General features: G+C 37.5%; 1 protein-coding gene across 2 annotated transcripts; it reads right to left on the bottom strand.

Moving 5' to 3' along the window:
• Positions 1 to 407: 407 nt before the first annotated feature.
• On the bottom strand, positions 408 to 14,164 carry LOC131538346 (flap endonuclease GEN homolog 1). 2 transcript variants are annotated; one of them, XM_058772172.1, is made up of 14 exons: positions 14,014 to 14,164; positions 12,391 to 12,568; positions 12,122 to 12,311; positions 9,441 to 9,617; positions 8,585 to 8,695; positions 8,425 to 8,498; positions 6,798 to 6,883; positions 6,561 to 6,711; positions 5,260 to 5,296; positions 4,424 to 4,504; positions 4,220 to 4,350; positions 2,857 to 2,918; positions 2,288 to 2,428; positions 408 to 1,254 (listed from the first exon to the last, which is right to left on the bottom strand). In XM_058772172.1, the coding sequence occupies exons 2-14, from the start codon at positions 12,549 to 12,551 to the stop codon at positions 470 to 472; spliced, it is 2,187 nt and encodes a 728-aa protein (XP_058628155.1). In that variant the 5' UTR covers positions 12,552 to 12,568; positions 14,014 to 14,164; the 3' UTR covers positions 408 to 469. The 2 variants fall into 2 exon arrangements, with proteins under 2 accessions (XP_058628155.1, XP_058628156.1); XM_058772173.1 differs by having other exon boundaries at positions 12,391 to 12,583; positions 14,014 to 14,160.
• Between the last annotated feature and the right edge of the window lie 218 nt (positions 14,165 to 14,382).

Here is a 14,382-nt window from a genome sequence, read left to right as displayed (position 1 = left end):
TCATTTCTCCAGTCTTCAGCGTCACATGATCTTCAGAAATCATAATAATATGCTGATTTATAATCAATGTTGGAAACTGTTGTGCTGCTTCATATTTTTTTGGAGCCTGTGATACTTTTTTCAGGATTCTTTGATTAATAAAACATTACAAAGAACAGTGTTTATTCAAAATGGAAATTTTGTGTTACAATATACACAACTATTCAAAAGTTTGGGGTCAGTACATTTTTTCTTTTTTTAAAGAAATGAATACTTTTATTCAGGAGGGATGTGTTAAATTAATAAAAAGTGATAGTAAAGACTTTATTGTAAATAAATGCTGTTCTTTTTAACTTTTTATTCATTCATCACAGAAAAATCACAAGTTCTCTCAAGATAATGAACAAAAAACTGCATATAAAAAGACAAATTGTGTATAAATTTATTAGCAAATTTTAATTCCAAACATTATTCTCTGAAACAAACAGTCTCACTTTCCAAACCTCATCTTGAGTCTCTCAGCCAGCGGTCGAGGACTGTCCAGCGAAGCGTCCGAATCGTCCTCAAGCGTCCCATGATGCACCTGGATGAGTGTGGCTGGTCTGCCGGCAGCGTGAGGTGTTTTAGCAGCTTCATCACTCGTCTGCTGGTTCCTGGCTGATGTCTGCGGCCGGAGCGGATCCGTCGGGCCGGGTTTGGGAGGTTTAGACGTGACCTTGACTCTGTTTCTGGGTCGGTTCTCAGCGTCGCTGTCATCACTGACGCTCCTGCAGATCTCAGAAGGGTTTCTGTGACCCGAGACGCTCCTCAGAGGCCCGGCTGCAGGTCTGAGAGGGTTTCTGCTGGTTTTGGCGGTGGGTTTTGTCTTCCGAGCATTAGTTGGGAGCGAACGGCAGTCGTCTTCGTTAGACCCAGGACTCCTCGGCTGCTGTTTCTGGGTGTTTTTTATGATTATTCGCTCCTGAAGAGAACAGGTTGTGTTTTCCGCCGGTCTCAGGTCAGTTTTGTCGCTCTGAGGCTTCTGGGACGGCGAGGCCGTGAACGACGAAGAGTCCCAGTCTATACTGCTGAGATGCAGCTGGCCAATCAGAGCCGACTCGGACAGGGAATTCTGGGAAGGAGGCGGCGGCTGGATCTCAGGGGACGGAGGGGAATTGGGCTGCGGAGGATTCTGGGTAGATCCAGGGTCCGTCTGCAGAGACATCTGAGAAAAGAGATCCGACACGGCATCATGGGAGTCGGCTGGCTTCTCTTTCCTTGCTTTCGGCTTCTTTTCTGCAATGATTGAGACACAAAATAAAAATTCAATATTATATAAAAACAATATAAACGTAAACAAAAAATTTTATTCTCCTTTTATATACACAACTCTTTAAAAGTGTACTTGTGATAAAATTGTAAAAGTTATTCTGGGGCCATCTTCAAAGTTTGTCCTTATACAAATATTCATCTCACGACATTAAAAACGTGTTTTACAGATCACTTCAGAGCTACAATACTGACATTTCAGTGGTTCTTCACTCTTCAAACACAGGAAAATGTAAATTCAACTTGAAAGCTGACAATATTTATATTTTAAAGAATATTGTGGTGTTGATTATAAATGATTTATGTGCACATCTGTTCCTTCATAAAACTTGCATTCAGATCTCTTTCCATATATATATATTTTTTGTTGTTGTTGTTTTTCATCACCTACTTTCCCTCCATTTTAAATTCTTATCTAATGAAAGCTTAGATTTTTGTGGATTTTTAAAATAAAAGATCAAAAGGATTAACAATGCAGATTAATTTTCACAGCCTTCTTTGATCATATTTACCAAGGGTGCCGATACTTTTGGCCATGACTATATATATATATATATATATATACACACACACATATCTATCTTTATTTGACCCTCTAACTCTAGCACTCTATTCTAATTCTATTCTTAAAAAAAAACACTAGCTTGCTCCATTCTTTTTCTATTCTATCGGTTTCCTTTTTATTTATTATATAATTAAAAAAAAACTTTGCTAGTGTTCTGTGTTAAGCTAACAGACTCGTTATAAACTTGCACATTGTTGCTCTTTTGTTGATTTTGATTGCTTCTATTGTCGCTTTGGATAAAAGCATCTGCTAAATGACTGAATGTAAATGTATATATATATATAATATTTTAACATTAATATTTATTAATGTTAATAAAATATATTTCTATGTTATTTAATGTGATTTGAATGAATGTAAGTGTTATTTGTGAGGTGTTGAAGCTCGGTGTGAGACGAGCGTCTGCTTTGATCCGCTGCGGAGCGGAGCTCGTACTCTTGGCTCGGTTCTCCTGAGCGTGGGCTCTCTGCTGCTGGAAGTCCAGGAGGATCTCGGGAAACGCCAGGCTGAACAGAGACTCCTCCTCCAGCGTCCTCACCTCCGTCTCCTCACGACCCGCCGCAAACACATAGTGATCTGACACGACACACAATCAACAATACACTTCATTAAACACGAGCTGAAAAAGTGTTAAAATATTTAAGAGCAAAGCAAAGCTAGAAAATCCTGCATATCTTTATAGACCAAGCAAGTTTTACAAATATTTCCCTAATTTCTATGAGCTCTCCAGGCCTGGAATCATAAAGTTCCTTGATGTTTTTTGAAGATACTGATGTTTTGAAGCTGAAGCGCTGTTGGATGTAATAAAGGTTTTACGGCGGTGTGGAGTGTGGACTGGCGAGGCTCACGGTGTCTACAGGAAGCTCTTTTAGCACCTGAGGGTGACACATCTGTTCCGTCACCTGTGACCCCCGACCCCTCCTGATCTGACCTCACGACGAGACCCTAACGAGCCCAGCGACGGCCGTCGCTCATCCACACTCCACCTGTACTGTATCTGTCACCTGGTTTCTTCCAGATGACCTCGAAGCAGGAGACGCCGTTCCTGACACGCGCTTTATATATTCTGTTGAGAAGAGAAGAGACGTGAACTTCTTCACAGAAACACAGCAAAACATTTAAGAACAAAAATGTCTATTCACTATAGACAAAGTAAAACTGAACACAGGATATAGACATATTAACAGAAAAAAAAAAAAGTAAAACATTTAATGCAGATAACAAAAAATGCAGATAAAAATGTATTTCTATTCTATTCTATATGCCATTCAAAAGTTTAGGATCAATAAGATTTTGAATGTTTTTTTTAAAGAAGCGTTTTATGCTCACCAAGGATGCATTTATTTGATCAAAACTACAGAAAAAAAAAAAAAGTAGAAACTGAAATATTATTTTAATTTAAAATATCTGTTTTCTATGTGAATATGTGTTAAACTGTAATGTATTTCTGTGATGCGCAGCTGTATTTTCAGCATCATTACTGCAGTCTTCAGTGTCACATGATCTTCAGAAATCATAATAATATGCTGATTTGCTGCTTGAGAAACATCTCTGATTATTATCAATGTTGAAAACATTAAAACCTTTGTGGAAACTGATACATTTTATTTTTCAGGATTCACAGATGAATAGAAAGTTCAAAAACACAACATTTATTTGAAACAGAAATCATTATAAATGTCTTTACTGGCACATCTTTGATAAATCAAAAAGTTTTTTTTTTTTTTTTTAAAGAAAGAACAACAATTGCTGACCCCAAACTTTTGAACGGTAGTGTATATTGTTACAAAACATTTATTTTAGCATATTATTATGATTTCTGAAGATCATGTGACTCTGAAGACTGCAGTAATGATGCTGAAAATACAGCTGCATCACAGAAATACATTACAGTTTCACACATATTCACATAGAAAACAGCTGTTTTACACTAGAATAATATTTCACAGTTCTTCTGTATTTTTCATGAAAAATAATAGCAGCTTTGATGAACATTAAAGACTACTTTAATAAAACATTAAAAATCTTACTGATCCCAAACTTTCGAACAGCTGTGTGTGTGTGTGTGTGTGTGTGTGTGTGTGTATAGTTGATTATTATTGGATGATGATCATTTCACAACAAAAAAAGAACAAATTCTTGACAATTAAATATTTTATATTTTCACTCTACATTTTAAAGTAAAACATTTTTAAAACATTACAAAAAGTAATTTTGTTGTGTTTTTTCCCCATTATTACTATTAATTCTTTTATTTTTAAATATGTCTATATAGTTTTTATCTCAGTTGCAGTTATTTTAGCACATCAGGTTAAGAGAAAACGATAAACGCTGCTTTAAGGGTTGTTTAGTATCTTTAGTATGGACCTGATGGGCTGGACCTGGGCCGGCGAGTCTCGGCCGTGTCTGCGGTTCATGAGTTCGGTGTAGGTCATCAGCACCAGAAGCTTCTCGCTGCTGTAGTGTTTGGGCCAGTCCATCTTCTCCAGAGCAAACGTCTGACAAACCAAGAGATGAGTCCATCAGAAGCAGCTCGAATAAACCCTCAGAACCGCTCTGAACGCTCAGTACCTGCATCAGCAGCAGGCTGGGTTTCCTCCGGCGGAGCGGCTGCGTGGGCTTGTCCTTCGACACCAGAAACTCACGGATGATCTGAAACATCAGCAAACAGCAGACGAGTCTAATAGTGGCTCATAACTCACTGCTTTAGGAGGAAATCTTAAAAATACTGGGCGTCCTAAATGTTTGCTCTAAGAGTGTTTCACAGTGTTTCAGAACTAAAACTAGCTCCTAAATCTTTCAAAGGTTGTCCCAGATTCTCCTTCGATTATATCCTTGTTTTCATGAATCAGCTGCACAAGAAATAACAGATGTTCTGGAGTCCCGTTTGGTTTTCTGTTACGTTCACACGTCTTACTATCAGCCGTGATTATTCTACTCTGTTAATTAAAAGGCTGTTTATATGTATATTCACTAATTGTTTTTGAGAAGCACACATGTAAGAGGCTGACGATTAGCTGAACATATACTTGTTTAATTAGTGACACTTATCCTGCATTTTAAAATCTTTATTTGAATACGGCAACATGATATCACGCTCTACAATATCTCTATGAATAAATCTCTGACAGAGACTATCAGCCAATCACCGTGTGCATAGTTAATAAGCTTGATGACATCTCCATAGCGACGAGGTAAACCCCGCCCCCTTATTTACTCTGAGCTTAACACTGCTCTCTATTCCTCAATAAAAGTGTGTCTCAGCAGCTTTGTGAACAGGTTTTAAGAGAAAACTCTTAGCTACAGACTTGTACTGCTATTGAGGAGAACTCTTAGAGGAGAGATAACATGTTTTGTGAATACGGGCCCAGATGTCCTACATGAAGAAACCAGACTATAATACTCACCTCAGTAAAGGGGAACCGCTCACACGCCAGTGTCTTCCTGCAAACACCATCACAGACACAGAATACACACTCTTAAAGGGACAGTTCACCAGAAATGAACACACTCTCCCTCAGGCCGTCCAAGACGTAGCTGACTTTTGTTCTTCAGCAGAACAGTAAAGAAGACTTTTAGCTGAAACCGGTGCTTGGTGATTCATTAAATGCAAGTCAACAGCTGCTGTCACTTGAGAATTAAACAAGGAGATTATCAAGGAGCACAAAATGAATCTCTGTGGCTCCTGACGATATATCGAGGTCTTATGAAGAGAAACGATCGGTCTGTGCAAGAAACTGAATGTTATTTACAGCATTATTATCTGTAATCCAGAGCCTCAGGCCAACGAACCAGAGTGATGTCTGGTTCACGAACAAATCACTCTTTTGAACCGATTCTTTTTAGTGAACTATTGTGGAACCAGTTCGGACTGAAGCATCTGAATCAGTTCACAACTCGAGCAGCACAGATCTACAAGTTACTCAAAATGATTATTTTCCATGAACTGGATCTTTAGGACAGTTTGTTACAATGAACTGGTTCAATTCATTAGTTTGTTTACATATCAGTGGCTCATCGGTGTTCGGTCCGAGTCGAACCGTTTCCTCAGTTCAGAGACTGTTGGAGGAACTGGAGCTGAATCTGTTCATTCATCACAGGATCAGATTCGCCGGTATTTCAGCTTGTTTAAGTGTCTGTCAGGCGTCTGAAGTGAGTCCTGATGGAGTATCTTGTAGATCTCAGCTGTTCGAGCCGTGAACTGATTCAGACGCTTCAGTCCGATTTGATGAACTGGTTCCACAATAGTTCACAGAAAAGAACCGGTTCAAAGGAAAGACATCACTCTGGTTCGTTGCCTGAGGCTCTGGATTACAGATAGTAATGCTGTAAATAACATTCAGTTTCTTGCACAGACCGATCGTTTCTCTTCATAAGACCTCGATATATCGTCAGGAGCCACAGAGATTCATTTTGTGCTCCTTGATGTGCTTTTTTTAATTCTCAAGTGACAGAAGCTGTTGACTTGCATTTTATGAATCACCAAGGACCAGTTTCAGCTAAAAATCTGCTGTGAACTGACCAGCACACAGAATATGAAGAATATCAAAAACTTTAGGAGTCAGCTGTCCACGCCAGACACCAGCACAATAACACACTCAGCAAAATATTGTCTATTTATCATTATCGATAAAATACCAGACAATATTGAGATATTATTTTTTGTCCATATCACACACCCCTACAGCACATGTGTATTTTTACGTACTTTTTGATGCTGGCTTCGACGGAGGACGCCTGGCGCGCGCGTTCGGTGCGGTGCCACTCGCAGGGACACTGGGAATCGTAGTCCTGCGGCGAACAGAAGCGCTCGCTCTCACAGAACACACAGCCGCTGCGCTCGTGCGCTTTAGCCGAGCCTACGAGACACCAGAGGAGCTCAGCAAACACTGACGAGTCCCAGCTCAGTAAACGTGTCGAGGAATCAGACCATACTGATACTGACCAGGGTGTCGACAGACCAGACAGTGCGTGACCTTCTTCACCGCGACCTCTGACCTTTCAGCTCTGTCTACGTTCCACTCAGTGAACCTGCAGCAGAGTAGAAACACACTGAACTCTGAACCAACACACACTTCAACCCAGTGAGCAACTGATGCTGAAAAGACAGTACTCTGGATCAAATAAATGCAGGCTTGGTGAGCAGAAGAGACTTCTTTAAAAAACATTAAAAATCTTACTGTTCAAAACTTTTGACTGGTAGTGTATATATACACACACACACACTGCCATTTAAGTTTGGGATCAGTTTTTATTAATTTGTTTATTTAGTTTTAGTTATTTTAGTACTTCAAATTAAACCACATGAAAATGAGAATTTGAAGAGGTATACAAATCACAAGTGCAGTATGGAGTACCTCAAGGCTCAGTACTAGGACCGTTACTTTTCACGCTTTACATGTTACCCTTGGGAGATATTATTAGGAAACTTGGCTTTAGCTTTTACTGTTATGCTTATTATACTCAGCTCTATATTTCTTCACGGCCCGATGAAACATACCAATTTGCAAAACTAACAAAATGCATAGTTGATAAAAAACTCAATGACTAATAATTTCCTACTGCTAAATTCTGAAAAAACAGAGGTTTTAATTATTGGACCAAAAACCTCTGCATGTAATAACCTAAAAAAGTTGAAAAGACATCAAAATTGACATCATATATGTAATTCAAACTGACATCAAAAACTTGATATGACTTTAATTTGCTGTAAATCAAACGTCAAACATTTATAGGCCTAAAAATACATTGAACCAGTTTAAGCGTGGGATTAACTTAATCTATTTTCACCCAATTACCACTGTAAGAAATTGCTGTCCAAACTGAATTTAAAATGATGTTACAGCATCTTTATCAAGTCTTGACTCATATTTGATGTCAAATTGATATCAAGGTGCCCGCTGGGTAAAAAAGCCAGAACTGTCTGTTTAAATAATACAATAAACAATAAAATAATACAATTAAAACTGCCTGACTAATGTAAGAAAACAAAAATAACCAAACATTAACCTAGAGTATAATAAAGTAGTGGTTCTCAAACAGGGGCTGGTTTAATCTAAATTAAAATACTAAAAAATACATCAAATTAAGATGTAAAAAAAATAATTAAAAAATAATATAATTTAATATGACAAAATAATACAAGAAATTATTCCCCTCTTCTCAATAACTTTTTTGTCTGAAATGTGACAATAAAACATGGTTAATTAATTTAATATCAGCACTCACAGTCTGATAATAGTAAATCACAATAAAAACAAGCAGCTTTGTCACAATTACAGCAGAAATATCGGAAATAGCTATTTGTATTTTAGCATTAATATACTATTAATATTTTGAATTAGATTTTATTTTTCTATTTTCACTTTATTTTAGTTAATGTTTTAGTAATTTAGTTGTTTTTGTCTTTCTTTTAAAAATAAAAATGTAATTGTTTGTTTAGTTACTTATTTTAGTACTTCAAATTAAACCAAATGAAAATGAGAAATGTTGCCTTGGCAACCAGCTGAAATAAAACTTGGATTTAGTTTTAGTTATTAATCCTGAATAGAGTACGTTAGAACGATTCATACTTTTGAAGAAGACTTTTTCCTTTAAGATTCTGAATCAGCTTCAGTGTCTGTTCTTTGCCGACTCCGGCGACGCCCTACAGGACCAGAGAGAGAACAGCACAACATTCACTATAACGTTCCATCATTTCAGAAAGCATTTCATCCTATAAATCTGCTGCACCTTGGGGATGTAGTCGCAGCCCAGGAGAACGGCCAGCCCCACGAGAGTGTCTCTGGAGAGCCCGAGCTCGTCCCGAACACGAGACGTCTGATAGCAGTCCACCTGAGGATCCTGCAGATCATTCACAGAACATGTGCTAGTGTTATTCATCTGTGTGGAGAAGGGCTGAAACGATTAATCCTGTAGTGGAGTAGTGGTTCGATCTCATGTGATCTAATGTAAGGCCTGCAGTAATGCGGTTTGGCCAATTCAGAGCAAACGCAGCCGAACCTGAAGCTGCTGAGCGGCGTTTGGATGAATATGTGAATATATGCTGCACGCTTTCCTCTCAATAATGACAGAAACAACAAAAACTGACAGCGGCGAGAAAGCAGCAGTTAAGAACGCGTCTGATTTCTCTGATTAGCTCTGCAGTCCGGTCCTCCAGCGAAGGCAGCGCTCATTCAGTAAATGCTGAGCTATAAAGTTTTGAGTTTAGATTTAAATGCGGCTCATACGACTTACAAAAGATGATGTTCGGCAGAATGATGCGTCACTTATTCATGCAGATAATTAAACGGTGAATAAGAGTTTCTCTGTCTGTCATATCATTTTGTGTGCCAAATATTTGTATAAATTAATCTTATAATAATTATAATTACTTATGATTTTCAAAAGCTGAAGTGATTACCTTTATTTATTTGTTAGAATATATAACTCAATATTTTAACTAATACTGATGAATGAGTCTACTCATATATCAGTGAAATAAACGACGGTTAGTCGATTAATCGTTCTAATATTCGTTGGATTAATCGATTATCAAAATAATGTTTTGTTGAAACCCTAGTGCGGAGACTAAAACAGAAGTAGGAACCTTTGTAGTCATGTTGAAGTTCCTGTAGACGGTCTGAGCGCCGTATAAGAAGGCATCGCCGTCGTTAGTGATGCACCCGTCCACCGCGCCCTGCGAGTCCAGATATGCGCACATAGCCTCCGCTTCGCCGGCCGCCGTCACCCACGGCACTCCCAGACAGTCCAGCAGCTCGGCGCACTGCGGAGACACACCTTAACCCTTTAACTGCCAACACAGACGTGAAAGAGCACTATCCAAACTTAAATCGTTATAATTCATGAACGAAAACAGAAGCACCTGTATGATGGTAAAGCAATGTCTGATTTTAAAAATGGCTTTCACAGGATGAATTTTGAGGTTAAGCTTTCAACTGATATATAATTTATGATGCAACAAAAGGCAACAAAAAAAACTTTTTAAGACAGATGTCAGAACTCTAATCTATTATAATTTGTAACAAAACACAGTGGTTTTGTTACACAGTGGATCTATTTATGAGTCTTTCCAATGATATATAGTTTGTCATGATTAGATTAGGATTTATTTGTAATATGTGACCCTGCAGCACAGAAGCAGTCATAAGCAGCACAGGTATATTTGTAGCAAGAGCCAACAATACATTGTATGGGTCACAATTATACATTTCTCTTTTATGCCAAAAATCATTAGGATATTAAGATCATGTACCATGAAGATATTTAGTAAATATCTTACCGTAAATATATCAAAACTTCATTTTTGATTATTGATATGCATTGTTAAGAACTTCATTTGGACGACTTTAAAGGCGATTTTTTCAATATTTAGATTTTTTTGGCACCGATTTTCAAGTAGTTGTACAGTTGAGGTCAAAAGTTTACATCCCCCGTTTCAGAATCTGCAAAATGTTAATTATTTGACCAAAATAAGAGGGATCATACAAAATGCATGTTATTGTTTATTTAGTACTGACCTGAATAAGATATTTCACATAAAAGATGTTCACATACAGTCTACGAAAGAGAATGATGATACTTTATTTTGTCATTTCTATGTCACATAGAAACGAAATTGTGTTTCACACGTCCACATCTTACAATTCAGTGCATTATATAATACATATAAATCAGTTCAATAAAATTATTTAAAATAATAAAGCATAAATATTCTAATAAAATTATTTCAAATGCTCTAAAATGTTAAAAGAATAAATCACAAAAGAGTCACAAACTCTGATTTAACGGCCTAATTGCTGTGGGAAGAAAGCTATTCAACAGCCGAGAAGTTCTGGTTTTTATGCTACGATATCTTTTTCCTGACTGCATCAATGAGAACAATCCATTAAGTGGATGTATGCAGTCCTTCAGGATACTACCAGCTCTCCGTACACAGCGCTCTGTGTAGATGTCTTGTAGCTGTGGTAGTGAGACACCAATAATTTTCTCCGCTGTTCTCACAATCCGGCTGAGATTGTGTCTCTCCTCTGCTGTACAGCTTCCAAACCAGGACGAGATACAATAAGTCAGCAGACTCTCTACTGTCCCTCTATAAAACAACGTCATGGCTGTGATGGGAAGTTCCACCTTCTTCAGCCTGCGAAGAAAATGAAGGCGTTGTTGTGCCTTCTTGATCACAGCTGAGGTGTTATCTCTGGTAATCAGCTTGTCCGTCAGATGGATCCCCAAGAACTTGGTGCTTTGGACCCTCTCCACCTCGGAGCTGTTTATAGTCAAAGGGAGATGGTGATGTTGCCCAGCTCTCCTGAAATCTATGACCATCTCTTTTGTCTTATTGGTGTTGAGGGCCAGATTGTGCGTTGTGCACCAAGCTGTGAGTTTCTCCACCTCTTTCCTATATGCCAATTCATCATTATCAGTAATAAGGCCGACAACAGTGGTATCGTCTGCGAACTTTTATAGCTGCGAATAGTTGAATGTATAAAAATGACCCGAGAAACAAGAGGGATCATACAAAATATTTCACATAAAAGATGTTTACATATAGTCCACAAGAGAAAATAATACTTGATGACCCGGTTCAAAAGTTTACATCCCCTTGATTCGTAATACTGTGTTGTTACCTGAATAATCCACAGCTGTGTTTTTTGTTAAGTGATAGTTGTTCATGAGTCCCTTGTTTGTCCTGAACATTTAAACTTCCTGCTGTTCTTCAGAAAAATCCTTCAGCTCCCACAAATTCTTTGGTTTTCCAGCATTTTTGTGTATTTGAACGCTTTCCAACAATGACTGAATGATTTTGAGATGCATCTTTTCACACTGAGGACGACTGAGGGACTCGTATGCAGCTATTACAGAAGGTTCAAACGCTCACTGATGCTCCAGAAGGAGAAACCATGCATTTAGAGCCGGGGGGTGAAAACTTTTGAACGGAATGGAGCTGTGTACATTTTTCTTATTTTGCTTCAATATCATGTTTTTTTCATTTAGTACTGTCCTTCAGAAGTTACAGAAGATACTTACATGTTTCCCAGAAGACAAAATAAGTTCAATTTACCCTGATCTTAATTTTTGATTAGTTAGATTAACTTGGACAACTTTAAAGGCGATTTTCTCAATATTTTGATTATTTTGCACCCTCAGATTCCAGATTTTCAAATAGTTGTATCTCAGACAAATATTGTTTCAAAGAATTGACCGTTATGACTGGTTTTGTGCTCCAGGGTCACATACAGTGAAGTATGGTGGATGCTGGGCATCGGTCACCTCTCTCAGGACGGCCTTGAATCGGCCTCTGCTGGTGTTTTTAGCCGCTGCAGGTTTAGCCTTGGCTCCGTATCTCATCTCGCTGCGTTTGCTCATGGTCTCGGCTTTGATGCTCGGCGCGTCTCCCTCCATCACAAACACCAGCTTCACACCCATCAGCGTGAGCGAGGACACACGGAAAAACAGGTTCCTGCGCGACACACACCATCCACACCTGAGCCCCTCTGTAATAAAACCACTCAGATCTCTCAGACTGCTTCCAGACTCACCTGAGATGCGGTTTGGTGACTCTTCCCATCATGCCCTGCACGTGCTGGGCCTCGCAGACCCACAGGCTGAGGTCCACGGCGAGGGTCTTTCCTGACAGACTGTAGAGCGGCACAGACTGCCGGACCGGATCCAGGATGGACCAGAGCTCAGAAACACCCATCACCTCCGGAACACACACTTCACACACACACACTTCACACACACACACACACACACACACACACACACACACACACACACACACACACACACACACACACACACACACACACACGCTTTACAACAGCACCATCTCTGGTTCTGACAGCTCATTCAGTAACAAACATACATACATAAATCATGTAGTAATATATCTAATATACATATTAGAACAATTATAAACAATATAAATAAATAAATCATATATATATATTTTTTTAATCTCTATCTGTGTATATATTTTTTTTATTTATAATATTATCATATATACTTATATTAGACTCAAAAATAATGCATAATAACGTATAACATACTATTATACAATCTAGTACTTATATATAAAATGTACAATATATTTAATATCTCTTTATATATATATATATATATATATTTTTTTAATCTCTATCTGTGTATATATTTTTTTTTTTTTTTTTTTTATAATATTTTATCATATATGGGATCAGTTTTTTAAAGAAGTTTCTTCTGCTCATCAAGGCTGCATTTTTGATTAAAAATACAGAAAAAACTGTAATATTGTGAAATATTATTGTAATTTAAAATACCGGTTTTCTATTTTAATATACTTTAAACTGTAATTTATTTCTGTGATGTGCAGCTGTATTTTCAGCATCATTACTCCAGTCTTCAGCGTCACATGATCTTCAGAAATCATAATAATATGCTGATTTATTATCAGTGTTTGACGGTTTTTGCTGCTTCATATTTTTTTGGAGCCTGTGATACTTTCTTCAGGATTTATTGATGAATAAAAGGTTAAAAAGAACAGCATTTATTCAAACTAGTAATTGTTTCTAACAATATAAATCTTTGCTATCACTTCGTATCACTTTAACACATCCTTCCTGAAGAAAAGTATTCATTTCTTAAAAAAAAAAAAAAAAAAATTAAATGACACCAAAATTTGAACGGTAGTGTATATTGTTGCAAAAGATTTATATTTTGAATTAATTTATATTTAAAAAAAAAATTACAATAAATATTAAGCAGCAAAAACTGTTTCCAACATTGATAATAAATCAGCATATTATTATGATTTCTGAAAGATCATGTAGAAAACAGTTATTTTAAACAGTAAAAATATTTCACAATATTACTGCTTATGCTGTATTTTTGATCAAATATATGCAGCCTTGATGAGCAGAAGAGACTTAATAAACATTAAAAATATTACTGAACCCAAATTTTTGGACTGTGTGTGTGTGTGTGTGTGTGTGTGTGTAACTTTCTCTGTATGTACGACATAAATACAATGCTGTCTATTACATATATTGTTAAAAACATTGTATTATTTAATATATCACACTGAACGCATTAATTATCCACTGTTCAGATTTACAAAACACAAAATAACGACAACTCGGAAATCTCAGCGACACAGATTATGAGAAGGAACGGTTACTTACATCTGTTATATGTATCTTGGCGGATAAAAGGGTGAAGTTTGTATATTTCAGCTGTTTTTTGCGAATGTTTTTGTTGAGGAAAGCCTCGGTTTGAATGTCTGATCTCGCGCCTGTCGGAGGTCTCGCGCGTCGAGAATCACATCAGCGCCTCCAGCGGTCAGGAGGACAAACACGACTTCCGCTCCAAGTTCCGTGCAGACTCGCAATTATTTTCATTTTTTAGTGTGAAATAAAAGACAAAAAATTCATACGAAAACAAGATTAATAACTGTTAAAAAAAAAAAAAAGTAAATGTGAGCGAGCAGCGAATTGTTCCGGAAGTGACGTCCTCAGAGACCCGTATGTAGGTGACGTGTCTCAATCCCGGAA

Source organism: Onychostoma macrolepis, chromosome 04 (assembly GCF_012432095.1).
Source record: "Onychostoma macrolepis isolate SWU-2019 chromosome 04, ASM1243209v1, whole genome shotgun sequence".
Taxonomy (NCBI): Eukaryota; Metazoa; Chordata; class Actinopteri; order Cypriniformes; family Cyprinidae; genus Onychostoma; species Onychostoma macrolepis.
This window is presented reverse-complemented; position numbering and strand designations above follow the sequence as displayed.